Raw genomic sequence first — 24,419 nt, forward strand, 5'->3', positions numbered from 1 at the left:
TGTGAAATGATGCATGAAACGTCTGCAGTAAGTAATTTTACATATTGCTGGAGCAGCACAGTGGAGTGCCTGGCAGGGGTACACTGAACACAGCTTCCATACAGGCCAAGGAGTATTGGGCTACTCCAATGTCCCCATCATGTAACATGATCAGGAAAATGATGCATAAAGCTGTTTGATTGCAGTGAAGCCTTTTTTTCAAGGCACAGTGAGAGGGAGAGAGAGACTGGCAAAATGGGTGGACAGAAGAATATATTATAATGTCTAATATTTATGACTGTGCACTATGCACTATGATCTACTGTAGTTTTACACATTTTTGCCCTACAATGATATAGCCATACTAATACCATGTAGTGCACATTGTAGTTAGCCTTGGCTTTAGCTAATTTGCTATCACTACACATATGTTTTGTGGTGCTGAGAGCATAACATATTGATATGGGTGATAAATTACTTAATGTACCATTTACAATCTTACACTAAAGCCAAAAGGTACCTGTGAGAAATTAACAAAAGATTCCAGGTGAAAATCTAATTCTCAGCCAGTCTTTCTATTTTCTCTAATTGCTAGTCGCTTTAAATGCAAAGCTTTGAGTTTGCTGCTGGTTTCTTTGTGTAGCCTAACCTATCTCTAAGGATTGGCATCATGGAGGAGGTTCTGTATTATGTTTACAGCATTTGTTATGTGCTCTTATCCAGAAGCAGTGACAGTCTAGGTACACTTCTTTATCAGTATTGTTACTCTTAAGGAACCAAATTATGCCCTTGTTGTTGCCTTGCTTTACTGTTTGAGGTAATGACCTGCAGCGTGATGTGCAGTAGTACTGTTATATTTCTTAACCAGTTATGAAGTCATTTGGATGGCAGTCATGCAGTTACTGTGCACTTAGAATGTCAGTGCCTCATTTTTGGAAAAAAAGCACATCTCTTAATTACTCTCACAAATGAGCCTTAAAAAAAATTCTATCTTTCTCACCATGTCCAGGATCTTCCTTTAATTTGGGAAAGTAGAAGGATGTAATACATTGCAAATAGTAAAGAAAAATAGAATTTGTAGATAATAAGCCAGCTCTGGTAATTGAGCTCTCTACAGATTCTTTGGTTGTTACCACCAGAGTAACTAGCATCATCAGCTCACAAACCAATCAGTGTTAAGCAGCTCGAAATTCTAGAGACCTACTGCCCAAAACCCATTTGCTGTAGAAAAAAGGAAATGTACTTGTACTTGTCTTTGCTATTTTAAGTGTAATACACAGTTCTACTTTCCAAAATTAAAGGAAAAATCTGCCCATTTGGTGAGAAACTACATACATTTTTTAGTTTTTAACTGTTTAACTCCATTGGGTCTAGGAAGGGCAGGCAGTTTCTGTCATGGCAGTGTCAGTTTGACTACTGGCAGCAACGATTCATAAGAGTAGGCTACTGTACATGATATAAAGTGCAGTTATACAAGCCCCTGAAATGCATTTCACTATGGCTACTTGTGTCTCCAGGGTTATTGCAAAGATCAATGCCGTATAAAACCAGAACTCTTTCAAAAGGCTGTTCAGCCAGTGTTTCGCTAAGTAGGGCAAACCTGTTAGACACATGCTGAAATGAATGGTGCTAGGCCATTTGTCCCACTGCAAGGGTTCAAATGCCAGAGCTTGTCTCTCGCTATGCATAATATCTGGAACTGGAGACCAGATGCTATAGGCTGCTCTCTAAGCTTTTCTAATGCCTGAATGCACTTTTCTAAACTGAAATATTCGCCGTCAAACTAGTGATTAATCTGCACTTCTTAGATTCATTTATCTTTATCATAATTTATCATGATGGAGGAAAGGTAGGTTACTGCACTTGAAACAAGCAACAAATGACTGATATGAAATGGTTAAATGAAAATGCTAGTATTAGTTTAAATTAATTCTGTCACATCTCAATAGGTTAGAGGTTAGAAATACACATAGGTTAGATAGTGTTTCTTGTTGTTATTTACAAGAAACACCTTTTATTTCTACCTAGTTCTGTGCTTGTTTTTGGGGATAGGCATTTTTAAATTAGACCCATTATGAATGAATAATAAAAAAACAAAAACAAAAAAACAGAAACACATAGGTATATATGTGAAGTATAATGATTAAACTGAAGCTATTTGGAACCTTTGCCAGCTATAAAATAAAATAATAAAGCTTGATTGTAAGTATATATAGAATAAGATGTAAAATATTCCATTCTCTTCAAACCAGCAACCACAATCAAAATCAAAACGTATTTATATAGTGCTTTTTACAAAGCAGTCACAAAGCAGCTTTACAAATGTTCAATTGGAGCAGCCATGGCAGCTGAGATGGGTAGAGCCTCAGTAACATCATGACATCAGGGGTAGGCGTACCTCAGCAGAAAGAGAGAATAGATGATTAGGCATGTCCAGGTACAAGGGTGTGTAAATTAGGGAACTATAATGTGCAGTGATGAACTCCGGCAGATCTAGATATGGCAGCACAGGTAAAAGGAAATAGCCAGAAGGAAACACAGGCATGAGGACACCCTAGAACATCAGCACTCTGCCGCTCTCAGTCAACAAACTTGAGTGACAAAAGAGAGGTGAAGTGACAACATCATAACATCCCAGTTTACCATAACTCTCAATGCCCATGGACCCCCAGATCTACACCTTTACCTAAGATAGAGGGTAGTTAATAAAATGCCTGACTGTACAGATATTGAGACTCTTTCTGAATCTTGAACATTTACAAGAAGGCTATTCCACAGTGTGGGAGCTTTATAGGAAAAGGCTCATATTCTTGGTACTGGCAAAGAGCCTGCACCTTTTGATTTAAGCAGACATGATGGATCTTAATGCACTCAGAGTTCTTCAAAGTACTGTGGGGTAAGAACATTCAGTACTTTGTAGGTTATTAGAAGTATTTTATAATCAATACAAAACTTTACTGGGAGCCAATGTAAAGTAGCAAAGATAGGAGTAATGGGATCAAATTTTCTAGTTCTAGTAAGAACTCTGGCTGCTGCATTTTGAACTAGCTGAATCTTGATTAGGAATTTAATGGCACAGCCAGATAGTAAGGCGTTACAGTAATCCAATCTTGAAGTAATAAATGCATGAACTTGCTTTCATGCATCATGTGAAGAGAATCTTACTCTCCACATTAAGAAGACCTATAAGCCAAAACTGTACTATACTCCCAGAATCCTTTCCTTTTGGAATAAGGATACCCCTTGATCTTTTCCATTCTTTTGGGATAATCCCCTTTCTCTAAAACACAATATCACCTTCCATAAAAACTTCATGACCTCAGGTACATTTCAGGTGTATATCTGTAATGGGACTCCATTAGGCCCTGGTGCAGAACTTGATTTTGCATGATGTACCACATCTTGAACCTTATTCCACTTTGGTGGGCTGACATCCAATTGCCACTCTATTTCACCCACAGCTCCTTTGCTTTATCAGTATACACACTAACAAAATACTTATCTAATTCCTTTTTTTCTAACTTTTAAACTCCCAGATTCCAAATAAGGTCTTCACATAATCACATAAGGATTCCTAATGAAGGCTGCCCTACAATACTCCATCGTTTTCATCAAGACCTCTCCTCAACAATTCCTCTATGCACCTCCAATATTCTAAAGTTTCTAAGAAACCTTAACTACTATTTGAGTCTTTTTCTACTTACTCTCTTGACTTCATTGTGTCTTGTTCTCTTTCCTTTTTCTTCAATCTTGCCATCCTGTATTCATGAATAACTTTATCTAAGCTGTTCAGTTTGAACACTTCAAACTTGCCAGTATGCCTTTCAGATCATCTTTAACACGCCTCCAAACTACCTTGACTGCTGCACCTGGCCACCTTACCTTTATTCTCTGTCCATTTCCTTTTTCTTTTGCCACCTATTTCACCTCTCCTGATTTCCACCATTCCTCTGGCTATCATGACTAGTTTACTGTTGGCATTATCTATGCAGTAGCATGCAAACAAAACAAAAAAAAGATTTAAGTTAGATTTATCAAAGTATGCATTACATGAAAAGTGCATGTAAAGTGCATGAGCCAACGATTAACATGTGGCTCTGGCAGGTTTCCACTTCCATTTCTATTTCGGGCATTTAGCAGATGCTCCTATCCAGAGCAACTTACAAAAGTGCTTTGTCATTTACATCCTAGTACAGTACAGTAAGTTAGAGTCCTATATACCAATGAACTAGAATGCTGTAGAAATACAGGGATCAATGCTGATGCCTAGAAAAACAAAATACATAAGCTCTATGTTAAACAATGATAAGTGCAAAAAACAAACAGTACTAGAGTTTGTTAGTCAACATCAGTGCCATAAACAATACCCTACAATAAGTACAAGTTTCACTTAGTCAATATAGGAGCAGGGTCAGTGGTCATTTAAATATTCCACGAATAGATGGGTCTTTAGTCTGCATTTGTCCATAGAGCAAGCAGAAGTAATTTCACCATCTAGGAGCCAGGACAGGGAATAGTCTCGATGCTTGTCTTCCAAGAGACTTGAAACATGGTATTTCAAGCCAAGATGTACTTGAGGTTTGAAGTACTTGGGGTACGGATTGGGCTTTGACCATTGACCTCATGTATGGATGGCTGGTCCATTTTTGCCTCTGTAGGCAAGCATCAAGGTTTTAAATCAGATGCGTGCAGCTACTGGAAGCCAATAAAGGGAGCGCAACAGTGGAGCAACTTGTGAACTTCAGAAGATTGAAGACCAGTCGTGCTTCAGCATTCTGGACAAGTTGTAGAGGTCTGATGGCTCTTAAAGGAAGACCCGCAAGTAGCAAGTTGCAGTAGTCTAGCTTTGAGATCACAAGAGATTACACAAGCACATGGGTAGTTTTGATTAGATTTGAAACAGGTTAGGTTAGATTTGAAACATGAGTTGTGAACAACAACTGGTTGTCCAAAGTTAAGCCCAAGCTATGGGCAGCTTCAGATGGTGATACCAGGGAGTTCTCGAAGGAAACTGTGAGGTCATGATAATGGTTGGAAGTTCCTGGGATGTACAGAAGCTCAGTTTTACTCGGGTTGAGTTTCAAGTGATGGGCTGTCATCCATGACGCAATGTCAGTCAAGCATGCTGAGATACTTCTGGAACTGTGTGTCAGAGGGTGGAAAAGAAAGAAATAGTTGTGTGTCATCAGCATAGCACTGGTAGGAGAAGCAATGAGAAGATATTACATCACCAAGAAAATGAGTATTCAAAGATAAGAGAAGAGAGCCTAATACTGAGTCCTGTGGAACACTGGTGGAGAGTCTACATGGTTTGGATGTGGATCCGCTCCATGTTACCTGATAGGACCGTCTCTCCAGAAAGAACTGAAACCATTTCAATACAGAGCCAGTCACACCACGCCTGGAGAGAACAGAGAGGAGGATGTTGTGGTTTACTGTGTCAAAGGCTGCTGAAAGGTCTAGAAGAATCAAAACCGATGACTGCTAGGACTCGTGGATTGCTACAACCTTCTCCTTAAAGAAGGTGATGAAATAGCTGCACAACTCATAGAGAGGGCTTGAGGGTGACCACAGTCCTGAGGGATCTCTGAATTATTGTATTCCATCCAGATCCTCATCACAAATTGAGGTGGCTGGACAACAGCATTAACATTTACCAGAAACCTCTACAACTGGGGGATTCAGTTATGCAGGAGGCTATTTTTTTTTTTAAGTCTTAAGCCTAGATTTAAAATTTGGGTGTTTCTGTATACATGTGGCAGAGGTCTCCTCAGTAGTAGCAGAGATATTGATTCTAGTAGCAGAGGTATTCCTTTTCCTATTACCCTAGTTGCCTCAATGTATATGCCCTTTCTCATACTCAAAACCCTTCCAAAGTAATCCTCCTGTCAGTTATCATCTACCCCTGCTCTCAGACTCATGGGGTACTGCGTTTCTGTTTCTTCATAGCTCTTCATAGGTTGTAAGTACATGGTTGAACAAAATATAGATGCTGCTGCCATGAGTTGCCAGTCCAAAACTGTAACACCATTACAACTAATATCATTATACACAATATTAATTTCCAAATTTGTCTTTTAATATTTTTGATACCATTATTGATACCGTCGTTTACATAGGCTGTTATTTAATCAGTAGTGTTCTGTGAAATGTTAGAAAAATAGCTTTGTCTTTATCTTGACCAGAGTATGCATTTTTAACGTTTCATACAGTTCCCATTGTTCCAGACACTGTACCAGGTTACTGTTTCTTAAAGATAACAGCACAGCAACCATTGCTTTATCTTAGCAATGGTATTCTGTCTGCGAGTTTATACATAAGCAAACTATTGCAGTGCCGCCACCCTATACGAAATTACGATTGTTTTCCATGGAAATGCCGAAAAGCAAGTGTCAGCGCTCGCGCCCTCTCTCACACAATGCAGACACTAAATAACAAGCATGCGCTCATCTCGTCAGAGGCGTTATCAACCCACAAGTCCAGTTTTATTAACCTCAATTTTTTTATTTATTTTTATTTTTTTTTAAGCTCTAATCAATTACTGAAGATCTTAAGAGGACCTCAGTGACCTCATAGCTGGCTATTGGCATAATACTTCTGTTTTTGTTGTTATTATACTTTTAAGTTTAGAATAAGCAAACCAGAAATACTTTGGTTAATTCAAAATGCACGTTACTGACGTAAAAGTGTTCCTGAATAGAGCATTAGACCCCCCCCCCCTTCTATTTTATGTGGATTTCTATTGTCCATTGCAGCGCCATTGTCTTAGAGTGACAGCAATTCTCACCTTACCAAGTGTTTCCAGGGCAACCAGCGTGATTGGCAGCTCTTTCATCAAATAGAGGACGCTTAGATGAAAACGTAGACCCCTCACTTGACTTATTTAGTCATCCCTTTAATGTTTAGAGGTCTTAAGTGCTTTATTGTTGTTAGCAGATAGCCTAGCGCATGGGTTTGACGCTGTTTGGCCAAACTCGTACAACCATAAGAATGATTTGACTGCCAATACTTTTGGATATCATGGAAAGGAAGAGGCTCATTTTAGCTGATGTTTATGTGGAGTTGTTTGGGTGCTGCTAACATGGACTAGCTTCGATGTTTGCATAGCAAATCTCTCGATGTTTCCATTCACTACTGGAAAAATTCGTAATCCTGCTACAAATTGTAAGTATAAATGAGAAAGTATACTATTTCTTTACAGTATTACAGCATTTACAGTATTGGCTACAGTATTTTCCCCTAATGATGACAACAATGATGCTATGAAGCTAATATTGTTGTGGAACTTACTAAAGTAACTTACTGTGATGTTTTATCAAAAAGAAACATGCAAACTTGATGTATAGTGATTGATGACTTTATGTGCATTTGGAGAGGTTTTTGGACACTTCAGAGAAGTCTAGGACACTTACTGGAAAACATTGTGTAGCTATTCAGTTTATTACACAAGACCCTGGTGAATCAGGAAATGCAGAGTATAAGTGAAGCTGAATCTCCAGCATCAATAGACACATTATACACCCAAAAAATCAAAGGCTTGTTTTTTTTTTTGGTTTTTTTTTTGGTTTTTTTTACATTTTCCTCTGTATTAGATGTGTTCAAATGGAACCTAAATAATGGACAATTAAGCCTGGATGTGAATGGATGTCTTCTCCCAAATGTCTACTTCAATTTGAATCCTGAATGATCATTGAACTATGTGTACAATTTAAGATACCTAGTGTTAAAGTGAACAAGTACAAATCATTCAAAAATTATCTTAAAATTGTCAGTGCGTAAAGGGGATATGGCAAGCAGTTTTAACATATAATGGGTTTCATCTGACTATCCATAATACAATTTAAGATATCTACAAATGAGTTTTGACTAGTAAGAATTAAGAATTTGACTATTCAAAATGACAATTAATGATATCTGCATTTACAGTCTTGTTAGTAAGAATGGCAATTTAAGATATCTACAATTACATTTTGATGAGTCAAAATATATTTTAAGATATCTTCAATTACGTCATTAGAATCATAATTTGAGGCGTTATTTGAAGATATCTAATTCTCTAACATCTATGGCGAGCGGTTTTAACATTTATTGATCTGAACACATTTGCATTACAGGCATATGTAATTCATTTATGACTAGACATAATGCGAATTCAAGATATTTCTAATTACATTTTGACTAGAACGATTGACATCAAGTTTGCAGTTGACTTGTACAGGAGCTTCAATTCAAGATATCTGAAATTCATTATTGACTTTATGCAATATAAATGTAAGATATCCAAAATCATATTATAACTAGTCATAAAGCTAATAATAGATATGTCCACTTTGTTTCTGATTAATCATTAGTTCAGTTAAAGATATCTTAAATTTCTTCATGATTTAAAATATCTTAAATGTATTTTTTTATGTATTTTTAGAGCTCTGAAACTGTTAGTGCAAATTAAACTGTAGATATCTTGAATTTAAATTATCATTTGCCAAAACTGAATTAAAGATATCCCAGGTTTGATTTAGGATTAGTCTAGTCCTTTTAAGATATCTCCAAAGTAATTTTGGATATCTTGAATACGTTGTTAACTAGATGGGTCCTGCATTTCAGATATCTTGAATGATCGTTCCCACAACTCATAATGTGTTTGTGGATATATTGAATGATTATTCTGACTAGTCAGATGCACGTAACAGATTTATGAAACCTATATTAGCATGAAAACCAACCCCTGTGGTTATGAGCAAAAACATTCGCGAAGTGCTGACGCGCTGGATGTTATGTAACACAGAACTAATGAGACGTCATAATGGAATTGACAATAAATAAATAATAAGTTTAATAGTAAACAAAACAATCACAGAACAGAACCAAGGACAGATAACAATAACAGGTAAGACAGCATAGACAAACACAGAGTGAAAGTACAATAGACAAATGAACAGCAGAGAACTAAACAAGGAAAGCAATAAACGTACATAAAACGAGGGACGAGATCAAAACAGGACAATACTAAACATGTGCGAGCAAAGAGCTAGGACAAACGGGATCTTACCAGAGACACAAACATGAGTGAAGAAAACCGAGAGCTGACTAAACACATGTGAGCGAGGAAAACCGAGAGCTAACTAAACACACATTACCGAAACACAAACATAGTAACTGAAACAATGACTAGCAACCAAGAGATGTAGGAAGGGGGTTTACATAGGACTACAATTAGGGACAAACTCAGAACAGTTGGAGACAAAGGGGAGGAGACAGGGAACCATGGAGATGAATGAAAAACCCAGAAATGATTTGGTTGCCATGACAATGAGAGATGCCCAGGTCTGCGGACATGACACCTTGTTAGTTTTAGTGTAAACTTTATACCCTAACTTACGTTTGAACTGACCATTTTGTATAGTTCCCTTTTAATGTTAATGATTTACTGATAAATTCAAAATGCATTACATGGTCTGTAATGCATACGATTTCTCAGATATCTGAAAATGTCATTTATACTAGACATTAGAGAATTGGAGATATTTCTAATTATAATTTCAAATGATGATTCTGATGACGTTAATTGAAGATGTCTTAAAAGATATTTTGACTCGTCAAAATGTAATTGTAGATCTCTTAAGTTGATATTCTTACTAGCAAGATTGTAAATGCAGATATCCGTAATTGTCATGAATAGTCAAATACTAATTCTTATTAGTCAAAACTCATTTGTAGATATCTTAAATTGTATTGCAGATAGTGAGATGAAACGTTAAAACTGCTTGCCATATAACGTCTAGTATAAATTACATTTTTTAGATATCTGAGGAATCGTATGCGTCACGGACCATGTAATACATTTTTGAATTGATCAGTTACTAAACCATACTAAACCCTATACTAAACCCTATAGTAGTTTAAAACTAACAAGGTGTATTATTTGTTGCACTACAGGGGTGGATTTTAGTGCTAAAAGCTAAAGTAGTACTGACGTACGTATCTGACTAGTCAGAATAATCATTCAAGATATCTACGAACATGGATTGTCATTCATTCTAGTTAATTAGAGATATCTTGAATTAGCATTATGCGTAGTTGTAAATGAATTACATATATCTTTAATGCAAATCTGTAGAGATCAATAAATGTTAAAACTGCTTGTCATAATTCAAAACAATCACCCAAAAGGTAGACCTACTTCTATGCTGCAAACAATGTAGGTTAAATTACAGGGCTAACAGTCAAATGCTATCCTAATCTCCTCCCGGTCAAACAAGCTCCACAACATCTTCACCTTCTGAAACAGTGGCACAGCAACTTTGCTAGAACACTGGCTATTTGAGATGGATTTTTTTGTTGTTTGTTTGTTTGTTTGTTTTTACATGAAAACAAATTTAAAGTATTTGTACAAAATAAATATATGTAAAAACCCACTACTGCTGCTTTGGGATTACCACATTCGGGTTCAGCCACACCACTAGTAAACGTGAATTATGTAAATATGTTGTTTGTCACTACAATGACCAAGTAATCAAAACTGCATGCCTTTTCATCTCATTAACCACCACCCCCTGCCTTTTTATTACTCAGATGCAACCTTTTTTGCCTTCTTTAACCCAATGTGTCAAGTCTAGTATTTCACAATTTATCATCCTTTTAAACATAACTTCCTGCAATACGTTTGAACCATGTTGTAACAATATGGTTGGATATTGCTTTCTCATCACTTATAATATAATTATAAGAGAAGTGTGAAGTATGAACAAAAACTGATGACTAACGTGCCTAAGATGCAGTGAGAATGATTCCTACACAGTGAAAGTGGTACCTTTAGACCATGTGCTAAACTGTATGTGTTCTGTGATTTATTTTCACAGAGGCTTCTATTCTGAGCTTTGACGGCAGTATGTACATGAAAGTGGTGCTGCCCACAGTCATGCAAGTGGAAGCAGAGGACGTGTCTCTACGCTTCCTGTCCCAGCGTGCCTTTGGCCTATTGATGGCTGCCACCTCCCGTGACTCTGCAGACACACTACGGCTTGATCTGGATGGGGGCCGTGTGAAACTCACTGTCAACTTAGGTATCACCCTGATCCACTACACTTGCTCTATATCTCTTTCCCTCTTTTATTTTATCTGTTCTGTCTGCTTTTCTTGTCTCTTTTTATTCCCACAATTAACTGCCCTCACTGTCTGTCTGTTTCATTAGTTTTGGTGTTAATATATTGCTGGATCATGGTACTTCTCACTAAAACATGCATGAGTCATTCCTGCTGTTATTTTCTTCCCTTATGTTTTTCTCTCTCTGTGCTGCTGAGTTATGTGAGCAGACAAGCTCTCACTATTCTAACGTCTAAATATGCTCTTCTCACTGGTCATTCCTCATTAGTATTTTCATGGACACTGACTCTTACTTTAAATATTGGACACATTCTGTAAACATCTTTAAACAGCATTAGGAGAATTAATTAAATAAAATGTAGATACAGAAACTTGCTATACATAGTTTTATATGTGTGTATTTAATACTTGCAGAATTATATTTTACACACGTATGTATGTACATCTTAGCATGGTAGAGTGTTAAGGTACATCCTCCATGATTTGTTTGAAGATGGTACTCACCCCTTGAAAGGCCTTTAGCCTGTGGCCCACTTGCAAACAGCCCAAGATCAGAGCACCTAGCCCATCTGTAGCTGGTGGCAAATGCATTGCACTCACATAACACATTCCAACTTAGATATCACACACTCAAGCACACACACATACAATCAACTGTTAGCTGTTAGCTGTTTCTACATTATTGATATTGTGAAATGATGATGATAGATTCTAGATCACTATCAGTTGTTTTCCAAAAAATGGTCAAAATGTCAAGTAAATGCTCCATTCACACATTTAACACAAAGCATTCAAGACATAACCATCATTTTCAGCACTCATCTTATAACTTTAATCTGGACCATTGTTATAGTCTAGGCTTTAATCATTTGTTTTCTTGATATCGCTATTATCCAAGGTATTGACCACTGTATGGTGATAGGGCTTGTTGGCCTGATGCTTTTTGCTCCCACTTTTCTGTTGAGGATGATGGCACATGACCAAGCTGGCCATTTAGATCATCCCATGGAATATCGCAGTGCATCTCATCAGTGAAAGTCAATCTCAGATCAGTCACCTGTACTTTGTGTTTAAAACTGTTTTATGAAATTTTGAAATTTGTTTTCAATAGTGGAATGATATGTATGGCAGAGAAGATGAAAGACTAAAAAATAATATTTAATATTTATATTGCTCAATTTATGGATTTATTTAACAAATAATAACAAATGCAAGATTTGCTTGAACTCCCTAACTTACAATTCACAATTACATTTACACCAAAGTATCAGTGAAAAGACATTGGAATCTTAATGAACAGAAGAAGTGCCATACACTTGCAATCAAAAAGACCTGCTGGTGCAGGTTGGGTGCTGATTTAAAATAGCCAGTGCCACATGTGCTCATCCCCGGAAGGTGGCCTTAACGTTGTTGGATGTTTCTTACCTTGAAGGATGCCATTTCATTTGTCACTTATTCTTCCCCATCTAGACTGTGTCAGGATAAACTGTAATGCCAATAAGTTCACACTCCACTTATTCTTATTTCTTTCTTAATGCTTGGTAAAGGCAGAGTACAATAGAAAGGGTGGGGAAATGTGGAAAAGAAAAAAATAGTACAAATTAAATAAGAATATATGGCAATTCAGAAATTATATAATCAAAGTTTTGTTTTGTACTAGGGATGCACAAGGTTTCAGTATGATTTCTAGTTATCTGAAGGTAGTGGTAAGAGTGATATTTTAGATTTCCATTTAAGCATTAATGTGTACATTGTAAATTAAATTATACCATCAAATTAGCAAAAGTCCATTTGACTTTCAGAATGTATTTTAATTAACTTTCACATTGGCCTGATCAAGATATTGAACATAGTTTTATGGTTAACCTTTAACAGATGTCTACTTATACACAGTTTATTTATTTATGGCATTTAGTTGACACTTTTATCCAAAGCAACTTACAATTATGACTAAGTACAATTAAGTAATTGATGGTTAAGGGACATTCTCAGGGGCCCAATAGTGCCAGCAGCAGGGCTTGAACTAGCAACCTACTGATTAGTAGGCAAGTACCTTAACCACTGAGCTATCTTTTTTACAGTATATACAATTTTGTAGTTTAACGAACTACTGTTTCTTCTGTTGCTTATGAACAGGCTTTATTGAACTGTGACTGAGACAGAGCCTTCTGTTTTCATATCACTACAAAATCCCATGTGCAGCCTTTTACACACATAGAGGAGCACATCTAGAAATTGACTGCAGTGTAGCCAGTTGCTAAGTACAGATTCTGAAACATTGGTCTAAAAATAAAAGCTGTGTATACCTTCATAGAGTGAGCTTTTACATATTCATTAGCACAAATGCTGTTCTTAAGAAACATATACTGAGGAATATCTATCTATCTATCTATCTATCTATCTATCTATCTATCTATCTATCTATCTATCTATCTATCTATCTATCTATCTATCTATCTATCTATCTCTATCTATCTATCTATCTATCTATCTATCTATCTATCTATCTAATATTATGCTGAAGGAATGGTCACGGACAATCTCTTACAAATTCTGTCTCCTCTAGAGAAGGAATATGTAAATAAGACTTTACAATATGACTATATTGCACAGATTATGGGACAGACTTATTATGTAAGGAACTCACAATTACATTTGTTATAAAAATCCCAGGTGTCTGTGTTAAATCATTGTGTTAAATGATGACACAAACTATTGTAAAGGGAAGCTGATTCCCATTAATTGTTTAATTTTGCCTTTCCTTCTAGCCAATAGCATAATAAACAATTGATTCTTTAACAAAATCAAAGGAAAAAGACATGTAACAGTAAAAAAGTGTACTATGCAGCAGTGTTTAATTATGTGATAACACACTATAAACAACTTGATTTTTTTCCTTTACTGCTTGAAAGTTTGTGTTTTCCAAACTATCATGATCAACAGCAGTCACTGAATTGTTACTGTATATATTTTTTACAGCCAGTAAAAATGTTTGCCTTTACAAACAATCTGTATTTAACAGAATGTAAACATATTTTCAATAGATATTTACGGCTGTGTTCAAACTGATTCCCTGCAGTCACAGTTGGATTTTCATTGCTACAGGTTTTTCTTAGAACACAATATAAATGTAATTTATCCTTCATAATTCTAATATGCAGATGTTTGCATCTCTTCACCATGTATAGTATATGGATCAGAAATGGGGATAGATTCAATTTCTTCGACCTGGTATGTATAAACTCTAAGTTTTGTATACCATTGTTTTCAGGTAAAGGCCCCGAGACTCTGTATGCTGGGCAAAAGTTGAATGATAACGAGTGGCACTCTGTCAAAGTGGTACGGCGTGGCAAAAACTTCAAACTCACAGTGGATGAGGATGTTGCTGAAGGTATGAGTGCCTGGCTGGCTGTGTGCATGACAGTTTATTCATGCATAATAAACTATTGGGCAGGGCAGAGTCTATGGAGACTTTTCTTTTTGCCTTTTTTCCTTTACTTTTTCCTCTGTGTGTTTGTAACCATTTCTTGAGTCTGGTTTTTCTCTCTTCCTCTCTCTCTCTGTGTCTCTCTTCTCTAGGCCAGATGAACGGAGACCACACGCGCCTGGAGTTTACCAACATAGAGACGGGCATTCTGACGGAGCGCCGATTTGTGTCGTCAGCGCCATCCAGCTTCATCGGCCACCTACAGGCCCTCAAGTTCAATGGCCTGCTCTACATTGACATGTGCAAAAATGGAGACATCGAATATTGTGAACTCAATGCACGCTTTGGACTGCGCTCCATTGTGGCAGACCCAGTCACATTTAAAACCAAGGGCAGCTACCTGGGCTTGGCCACGCTGCAGGCCTACAGCACCATGCACCTCTTTTTCCAGTTTAAAACCACTTCAGCCGATGGGTTTATTCTGTTCAATAGTGGGGATGGAAGTGACTTCATTGCTGTAGAGCTTGTTAAAGGGTGAGTGGGAAATGAAGAGGCTTTGGTTGTTGAGGTAGAATTTTTTTTTTCACTGATGTAGGTCAAATCCACCCATGAGAATTAGATCATATTATTAGATTTTTATGGCACAGTCTTAATCCTCTGACTAATCTGAACCAGAGTATACTCATATTGCATAAACCCAGAGTTGTTCTCTCCATATTAAGATAATTCCTTATCAAATCTCACTTCACATTCTAACACAAAACTAAACTACCAATAGCACTACAGTTGGCTATTTATTTTGGATCTATGCTCAATATGCACTAGATCATTATGCCCTGTCCCACAAATATGCAATTGTTAAGTGCCTTTTTAAGGTTATAATGAACAGAGTATGAGGACAAGCAGTCTGTACTTTACACTTAAAACGTAAAAAAAATAAAAATAAATAAAAGCTTTTTTTACAGGTTGGCAAAAAATCAGAAAATATGTATTAAAACTACTAGAGTGATATTGTATCTGCCATACTGACTAGTTAAGACCCTCATTTTGAGTGCGATTCATGATTTTGAGTGTGATTCATTTATTTGAAATAAAAACAAAAACATAGAACACTAGGAAATGATCCAGAACATTAGGTGAGTTAAACAAACTGCCTGTATCTCTTTTGGCCACATGAGTGCAGCACTTAGGCTTAGAATGGTGCTTCACAGTACTCTTCAAAGTCTAGTGTACTTCGAGGGGGTTTTGGAACACTCATTCATTGTGTGTGCCCACAGGTACATTCACTACGTTTTTGACTTTGGGATTGGACCCAGCCTGCTCAAAGGGAACAGTGATAGTCCTCTCAATGACAACCAGTGGCACAGTGTGGTCATCACACGAGATGCTACCAACACACACACTCTCAAGGTGGACACCAGCTCTGTCAGCCAAGTGGTCCATGGGGCTAAGAACCTTGACCTTAAAGGTGAAGAATGTTTGATAAAAATTCCCTAATTTATATATTGTCCCATTTTAAGGGTTAACGTTAGAGGAGGAATCATTCTGTATAGTCATAAAAAAGATACAACAAGCTAGCATTCTTTTCTCTTTTCTTCTGTCAATCTGAAAGAAAATACATTTTGCTCATCTATAGACAGTACCATGAGATTACATAGAATTTGGTTGTACATGTATTGGTTTAGGAGATCTGTTTGTTGCTGGTCTGGGGCCCAACATGTACCAGAACCTTCCAAAACTTGTGGTGTCTCGTGAGGGCTTCCAAGGATGTTTGGCTTCAGTGGATCTGAACGGCCGCCTCCCAGACCTCATCAATGACGCACTGTTCCGCAGTGGCCAGATTGAACGCGGCTGTGAAGGTGAGTTCCAAGCCACAGCATGCTTTAGATTTTTACTACACAACTAACACTGAATTCACTGACTTCTAATCTTCTTTGTCCAACCACACAAAAACAGCAGATTAGCCCAAGCCATATACTTTCTCTTTTCTCCTTTTGTTTACCAACAGGTATAATAGTATTTGCATTTATTTACATATATTTTATGTTTATATGAAATCAAAATTCTAAGTAAATTCTTTGTAGCCGAATGACAATGTTGCACTATGTGGCTCTTTGACCACTAGATGGCGATACAGCCTTTGTGTTATTGGCATAGTGACATCATCATCATCATCATCATCATAATAATAATAATAATACTGCTCTTGCCATATCTTTCACCATGTAAAGAAATGTCTGTTTTTACTGTTCAGTTAAAACCAATGTAAAAGTCTGATGTAAAGGCTTGAGTAATCCTGTACTGAATATCACACCTGTCATTATACCGTCTCTTTATACCTTATACTCAATTCAGTACACACATTGTTCCTGTCCTTTGCTCTTATTTAAAGCACACAAATTTACTCCTTAGGCTCTTCCCCATTATTAACCATACTCTGTTCTGTTGTTGATTTCCCTTTGTCCTCTCTCGCCAACACAGTTGGTTTCACCAAAGCTGACTTGCAAGGTAGAGGTTCTTCCAGTCAACACGTTCACCCACACAGACACATGCATAGGGGACTTACTGAAAATTTGCTGTAACTTAATGCAGAAATGGAGCTTCATCAGACTGACCTGAGCTGTGAATGAGAGTTCATTATTGTGCTGCTAACCCATATGTCTCCAGGCATGTCTGAGTGCAGTTAACTCATCTAACTATTCGAATTTTAGTTAGTAAAGTACATTAAGGTAATTGTTTCATAATCATAAGTTGTTACAATCATAAGTTGTTCTTACTATGGTAATTAGCAATTATGAAACTTTAATTTTGATTGTTTTTTACTTTCATTTTTAAACACTAGTATTGATTGATTAAAATAAAAAAAAAGGTTTGATGACCCTTGAATTTAGTCAAGCTTCTAAGAGAAACTAAAACACAATTGAAAATCGCTGATGGAATTGGGATTAAAACTTAAAAATAGATCCCCATCTAGTTTGTGACTCAGTCTTGTTACTTTATTTGCTTTGTTCAGCAGTGGCATTTGTGTCCATTTTGTCCCTAGCTGCTCTATTAGAACATGGGTTTCGTAAATGCAGGCCCTTATCCTTTCAAGAGCCACCAGAGAGCCAATCTAAGGGGAAACCGAGCAGCAAAAACAACACATATCTTCACCTTGCGTGAACTTTCAGCCAGCTGGGTCTGTGTGTTTGGTTGCATATATCATCTGTCCTGCCCAAGACAACTGCTCTGAAGGCAGAGCTTCTTTACCCTTATACTAAATCTTTTATTTCTACTTTTTAGATCTTTTTTATTCTTTCTTTTTTATGTTAAATTTAAATATATTTCATAAAGGTTTGCAACACTAACATCACTGTGAATGCAGTGAAGATGATCATCTGTTTGGCTGAACCCATTATTAAGATGTAAATAATTCTGTTACTAGGTTATTTTTAATTAATTTGTCCAGATCATGAATTCTCTTCTTAGCACTCTGTGATGATGGATATTTCTGGGTGAGATCATCCAACTAGTGTAGCATGAAAACACACATCTGGTTTGAATACATTTTGAGGTTAAAAACAAGTTCATATGTTTATAGCAATACTTTGCTACTAAGACTCAGCTCTCTTTTGTCTTTCTGTGTTCTTTGTTCTAATGTTATCATATTCTTTTTGTTTTCTGTTCTTATTTTACATAACGTTCTGTCTGGGTTAGCATTTGGACGTCTGTCAGAGTCATATAAAATAGAGAATACATAAAAATGATTAAAAATGTCTCATTAATATTTATTTGTTATTGGTCATGTCTCGAGATCAACTGAAATGTACTCAGTTTTGATCTTGACTCAGGCCTCTTTGAGTGATCTTGCTTGCATGCCTGTCCTCTTGATCATCCTCAGACATGAAGTGGTGCATGGAGACCATTGTGGCAGTGCATGTCACTCCCAGCTGTTGCTATATACTAATGCCCTTCTCTTCTCTGTTGCTCACACCTGCCAGGGCCCAGCACCACATGTCAGGAGGACTCCTGTGCCAACTACGGGGTGTGCATCCAGCAGTGGGAGAACTTCACTTGTGACTGCTCCATGACCTCCTATTCTGGCACGACATGCAATGATCGTGAGTACACTGGTTACTGCTTCTGCCGCTATGTGTCGCTGTGTTATTACAAATGGCATCAACAGATATAGGATTAGTTTCACAGAACCATATAAAGCCTAAGCCTAGACTAAAATGTCCAGTGGCATTTCATAATTTATTCTGCAGTTTATTGCAAGGCAAGTTTTAATCCATCCCATAGTACAAAATGGTACCAGAAATTATGTGGCTGTTGGTGTTTTGAATAACAAAGCATTGATATTGTATGCCTTGTCTGGCTAATTTAGCTAAGGATTGATTGGGTTTGCATAAAGTACTTATTTGGTGTTATTTGGATGATCCTTGAAGGCCCTGGGACCTTCAGTGTGTTGTCACTAATTTCACTAAAAGGCCAGTGTCAAATTCAAGTCTTTTTGCTAATGAATGAAAACTTTTCAAAATTAGTAGAAGTAATTCTAAAATATTTTTTTCTAAAAGTAATGAACCCACATTTTCCTTTGCAATTGATCTGTTTTTTTTTCATAATTTATCTCACTCCCTACCTCTTTCTCTAAAGAATGGATTCTTATCTGTCTCATTAATTTCCTGAAACAGCAAACTATAGTACAGTGGGCCATCATCATGGCATTTCTAAACACAGTGGCAGATTTAGTTTCACCTCACAGATGCTCCTCACTGCTACTAAACTTGGTCACAACTGTCTGTACTGTCCCATAGAAATTTAAACATAGACTAAATGGTAAAACTGACATACAGTGAATTGAGCAAATAAAGGTAGATCATTGCCATAGACTGAGTCTCTACAATCTTTTACTATAGTACATTGCAGTTACTCCCTGGACTCTTCTTTTATAAATTCCTGGCTCAGCCTTATCTTTGGAGTTTATTTTTGCTGCTCTTCTGTACTGGAACATTGACATTAAAAAAAAAGTTTTTAAAGATAGATTGTCTGCTGTTAGTTTTGTTTACATACTTTATCCTTGCTCAGTGTGGATAAACAGTACCAACTGTGCCACTAGGTGGTGTTAATGTATTGGCCTAAAATTGCAACCTTAAACTAGTACACAGAGCATAAAAACAAAATGAGGTCATCTAGAGCATGGAATCATCTTTTTCCATATTTTCATTTCTACTCTGTATAAACACAATTACATAAATATGCATAAAGGCACACTTTCTCTTCCAAGACTGATGATGAGAATAAAATGAGGATATAATTATATGGTATTTGTTGACAGTTACACAGCTACACAGGTGGTAGTATAGCATGCTGGCCTTGTGAGGGTACAACCATGAGTGACTATGATTCTGATTAGCTAGTGTAGTTTCTATAGTGTAGCGGTGAGGAGGATTAAAAGAGGACATGACACAGGCAGAGCTGCAGTTAATAGCCCCAAATCCCACTTAGTCTATCATCTTTCTCATTCAAACAAAATTAAACAGGGAGAGAGAAAAGAGAGAGATACAGACAATTCAGTTAGTGTTCTAATTGTACCGGTGGACCCAAACAATGAGATATGAAGGGATCTGGTGGGAAGTCTCAACATAGGGAGACACACAGATACAAAGACAAGCAGATGACAACAACAGAAAGAGGCTGATAAAAGAAAGCAGCAGAATGAGAGGAAGCATTGTCAGCATGTGTAGTTGAGAGAGAGAGAGAGAGAGAGAGAGAGAGAGAGAGAGAGAGAGAGAGAGAGAGAGAGAGAGAGAGAGTTCTTAACCTAGAACCCCTAGTTGCAGATTTTTAAGCATATTATCTGAGGCAGACTGTGCACAATGAAATCCTTCCATTGTAGCAGAGATTGGGAGGTGTAGACTGCATCTTATTTATCATACTGTCCTGCACAGCACAAGAGAACACTTGTGCACAGACTGTGAACTAACTTCACAGTTTTAAGGGCACTTCTTCAGCTAACTCAATAAGTATAACACACTCCACTCTAGCAATGATATGTTAATGTTATTACCTTGAGGTTTTGTAATACATTTTGCTTCTTAACTATTGTGTATGTGCTGTTTTTGAGAGACCTTTTTCCTTCTATAGAGCTATAAGATATTGTTTCTGATCTGCTGTGATTTTCTGCTATGAGTGTCATCACCTCTAGATTTAATTTATTTCAAGGACATGTGAGCTATGGGCACCACTGAGAGCACTGACCAGGGCAGTTATTTAACTGAACATAATTTAATTTAGTTCCTTCTCCATCTTATTATTTCACTGTCTGATACAAAGGTCAGAAGGCATACTGCAAATGGTATATCAAATTACATCAAATTTTGAAATCCAATTTTAATACCTGTTTATAACAGATTTTCTCTAAAGTGTCATGGCATAGTAAATAATCTTTGTAAATGTTTAATGAAACTGTCACATGAAGGAAAATAATAACCCCTCATGCTGTATAAACTCAACAGTGTAACCTCTTTATTAAATAATTCAGGACTCATAAAAATCAGGGAATTTGGAACAAGGTCAAGCTGGTGTGTGAAATGTACTTCTTTGCAGCCAAGAATCTGGATCTGGATCTAATATTGTACCTGGGGGAACACCACACGAGAGACACTGCATTTGAATTAGTTTCCTTTGTGAAACATTCATAGAGTTAGTTTGGCTTTACTTTAGTAGGTCCATCGCAGTGCAATGATAAATTACATTCTTCAGGATGAGACATATGAAGGTTTCTATGATCACAGATCAAAATGCACAGATCATAGCATTCTGTCAGTGTAATATAGATTTCAGATAAATTTTAATATCACAGATGACATCCCATGAGTAACTGAAGTTCACAGTTTTTATAGATCCTTCACTTAATTTTAAGAATGTTTTTATACTATATGTAATAAGATGTGGTTTTCTCATGTAAAAGTTTTTACAATTACAAATCTTTCTTGGACTGCTTAAAATACATTTTTATTGTAAACAGCAATAGTTGACCTAGGATAAAGGAGCACTTATTCAACTATATGTAGGACCAAAAAATGAAATTCTTATATTACACAGAATAGCATGGAACATGAATTGTTAGTTTGAAATAGAAGCCAAAGTTTGTAAACAGTTTTCCTTTTAAGCCTGGAGATAGTTTTTGTCTGTTTGAAGAGATAAGTGAAGCAATGACGGTGGGGGGGGATGGAATAACCTCGAAGCACTGAGCAGGCTCTTTTCTCCAGGGTTGAGACACAAACATACAGGCATTCATCAAAAGGTGGGATCAAAGGGGGTTTACACATACCCAGCCATGGTGTGCACGTGTGTGTGTGTGTGTGTGTGTGTGTGTACAGTTCCTGCTGCATGTGGTGGCAATCAAGGTCTGCTGATTTTGAACTGACTACTTTATGTGTATTGTGATAATACAAGTTGTGCAGGGCTTTGAAAAGGAGGAGAGCAAAAAAAAAGGTGATTTTTTTTTTTCATTTGTTGCACCATCCATGTCTGCCACTCAGTCGCTTCAGCTACTTCATCCATTTCCTTTCTTTAACCTATTTTTTCGCTCTTTTTTAAAATCTCAAAGAAACCAGAGTATTGGTGTATAGCTTTTTGAATGACTCTATTTTCACCAAGGATGAGGTGGCCACTGTGAGCTTAAAGTGCTCTTGTTTGAAGAATACCTAATGTGTGGGTCAAAACCTTGAACTTCTTGTATCGTCTTGAAGCGAGTCCTTCCAGGGCTCTACTTGACTGAATGAGTCATTATTTAGTTTCTCATGAACTTCTCTGAATAGCTATTTGGAAGGTTAGTATATTTATAAAGCTAGTAGTATTTTTTGATATGTACTGAAATGGATTCACAGGCAGGGACAGAGAAGTTAACAATTTGACATTCAGGTCAAAGATGACTGGTGACACAAATTAAATCTATTTATCCACATGTCATACAACACAAACTAGGTTGTGTCAATTATGGAAAGTCCAAGTCATTCAAGTGAAAAGAATCAGTTTGTCATACGGCCCGATCCCATAATAAACTACACTACCCAGTAGGCTGTTCGTCACCCGGCCAACGACTCATCCAGCCATGAACGTTCATTTAGATCATCATCACCAGAGTATTGAAGTCACCTGTGTTCACTTAGGAATATGTATATAAGCCTGTCTAAAGCTACATTATGTTGCAAAGTATTGCCACCAGTGTTAGTCTGAGCATACTGATACATAATTCCTTGATTACCTTTCTGTGTATGGAATCTAGTTTTTGTGTTTCTCGTCTATGATTTTTGCCTGCCCCTTTTGGATCTACCTGGTTTTTGTATTGTTTTTCTGGTTTTTGACATGGACTGCTTTTACATTCATGATTTGGATTACCCCTGATTTTGTCCTTCTGGTATTGACCCTGGTTTTGAGCACCAATACAGCTCAAATTTTATATCCATGAGTGTCTGACTTTGCCTGGCTCGTCACACACTTACTTTCAAAATTCCTTGCTGAAATGCGAATTTTTATGAAACAGGAGAAAAGGTTACTTTTTATGAATACATTCTTAAAGAAAATAAATAAATAAATCTGAACATAAGGATTCACACCTCTTAAATATGGAAGGTCAGAATTTCTTTATTATTTAATAATTGCATGCTGTCCTAAATTACATACACTTACGTATACTGTAACTGCACTACAGCACGTGAAAATATGTGACATGGTATTTAGTTCCTATTCATAAATTTTCCATGGCAATAATTAATGTATTATTGTCAACCAATTGCTGTAGTAAATTCACCTGTACCCAAGGTGAAAGCCAATCAAAATCAATATGTAAATGATGCATGTAAATGAGAAAAGGTGTGTGTCTAGTAGCAATCAGCACCTAGGCGTTTAAATAGTTTGATCAAAAGAACTCCTCTCTCTCTGTTCTACTCTTTAACCAAGGTTAGACCAGGTTATCCAGGCCTAGAAACCTGGATATTATGATAGAGTTTTTTTGCTAGGTGGGCAGATGGGGAGACCAAAATGCTAGCTGGCACTATGCATCTGTCTGGCTGTTGAAGCTGCTGGCAGTTAGCTGGTGACTGGTCCTTGTTCTCCACTACTATCATATTGTCTGGCAAGGCTTGGAGATGCCCTCAGCCTACCACCACAACTTGAGTGATTGATCTAAGTGATTTACAGCAACTAATGGCTACATTCAGCAATCTTTTAGGATTAACTGAGCTTCACAGGGGAGGAACAAACATGCCTCACCTTGCCATAAGATGATAACTTGTAAAATAGAGGATATAGGTGGAGAGCACACTGTTTAGAATCACATCTGGCCCTTGCAGTTGTTTTAATTTCACCAGTGGCTCAGATGTACTGGATGATATGCATTCTCCAGCTCAAGAATAACCCTAACGAATACAGTTTGTGTTGAAAATGTTTGTTTGTTTTCTGATAAACTGGTTTTTAGATTTATGACCACTTATTTAACTTTCAAATACTTGATACAGATGTTATACAGAAGTTAAGGTTGACTGGGTTAAGGGCAAGTTATGTGCATCCAAGATCTTTCAGAGTGGTGATAGCCCATGATAGTAACTGACATAGCTGAGATGGAGCATGTCTGCATTCTGCTGTCCATGCATCTGTTTTCCTATTTCATTACCTTCCTTTGCAGATTCTGTGTATTACATGTGTTGGCATTTCTCAAAGAAACAAGGTAACTCAGAATTTCTAATTTCTAGGTTTTCGTGGAAGAATATGTTCTTTTGCATGCTGTGCACTCAGGGGTAGGGTGGCGGGGGGTGGGGGTGGGTGGGTGAGGGAATCTGTGTGTGCAAGAGAGAAAAGAGTGTGAGAGACTGAAGATTGATAGAAAGTGATGAGGGTATTATTCATTATTCACACAATCTCCATT

General features: G+C 37.0%; 1 protein-coding gene across 18 annotated transcripts in view; it reads left to right on the top strand.

Annotated features, from left to right (window-relative positions):
• nrxn3b (neurexin 3b) overlaps positions 1 to 24,419 on the top strand; it is a 163,910-nt gene that overhangs the window by 63,732 nt on the left and 75,759 nt on the right. For 9 of the 18 annotated variants that reach the window (XR_014116957.1, XR_014116972.1, XM_035529387.2 and 6 more), the window contains 7 exons: positions 10,839 to 11,042; positions 14,354 to 14,473; positions 14,662 to 15,043; positions 15,787 to 15,977; positions 16,195 to 16,368; positions 16,991 to 17,017; positions 18,490 to 18,609. Coding sequence is in view for 15 of the 18 variants with exons in the window: in XM_035529387.2 (XP_035385280.1) it covers positions 10,839 to 11,042; positions 14,354 to 14,473; positions 14,662 to 15,043; positions 15,787 to 15,977; positions 16,195 to 16,368; positions 16,991 to 17,017; positions 18,490 to 18,609 (1,218 nt within the window). In the remaining 3 variants the exon portion in view is untranslated. The remainder of the gene's footprint in view (positions 1 to 10,838; positions 11,043 to 14,353; positions 14,474 to 14,661; positions 15,044 to 15,786; positions 15,978 to 16,194; positions 16,369 to 16,990; positions 17,018 to 18,489; positions 18,610 to 24,419) is intronic. The other 9 variants (XR_014116974.1, XM_081696532.1, XM_081696546.1 and 6 more) reach the window with 1 other exon arrangement.

This window comes from Electrophorus electricus, chromosome 2, assembly GCF_041902795.1.
Source record: "Electrophorus electricus isolate QZ-2024a chromosome 2, ASM4190279v1, whole genome shotgun sequence".
NCBI lineage: Eukaryota > Metazoa > Chordata > Actinopteri > Gymnotiformes > Gymnotidae > Electrophorus > Electrophorus electricus.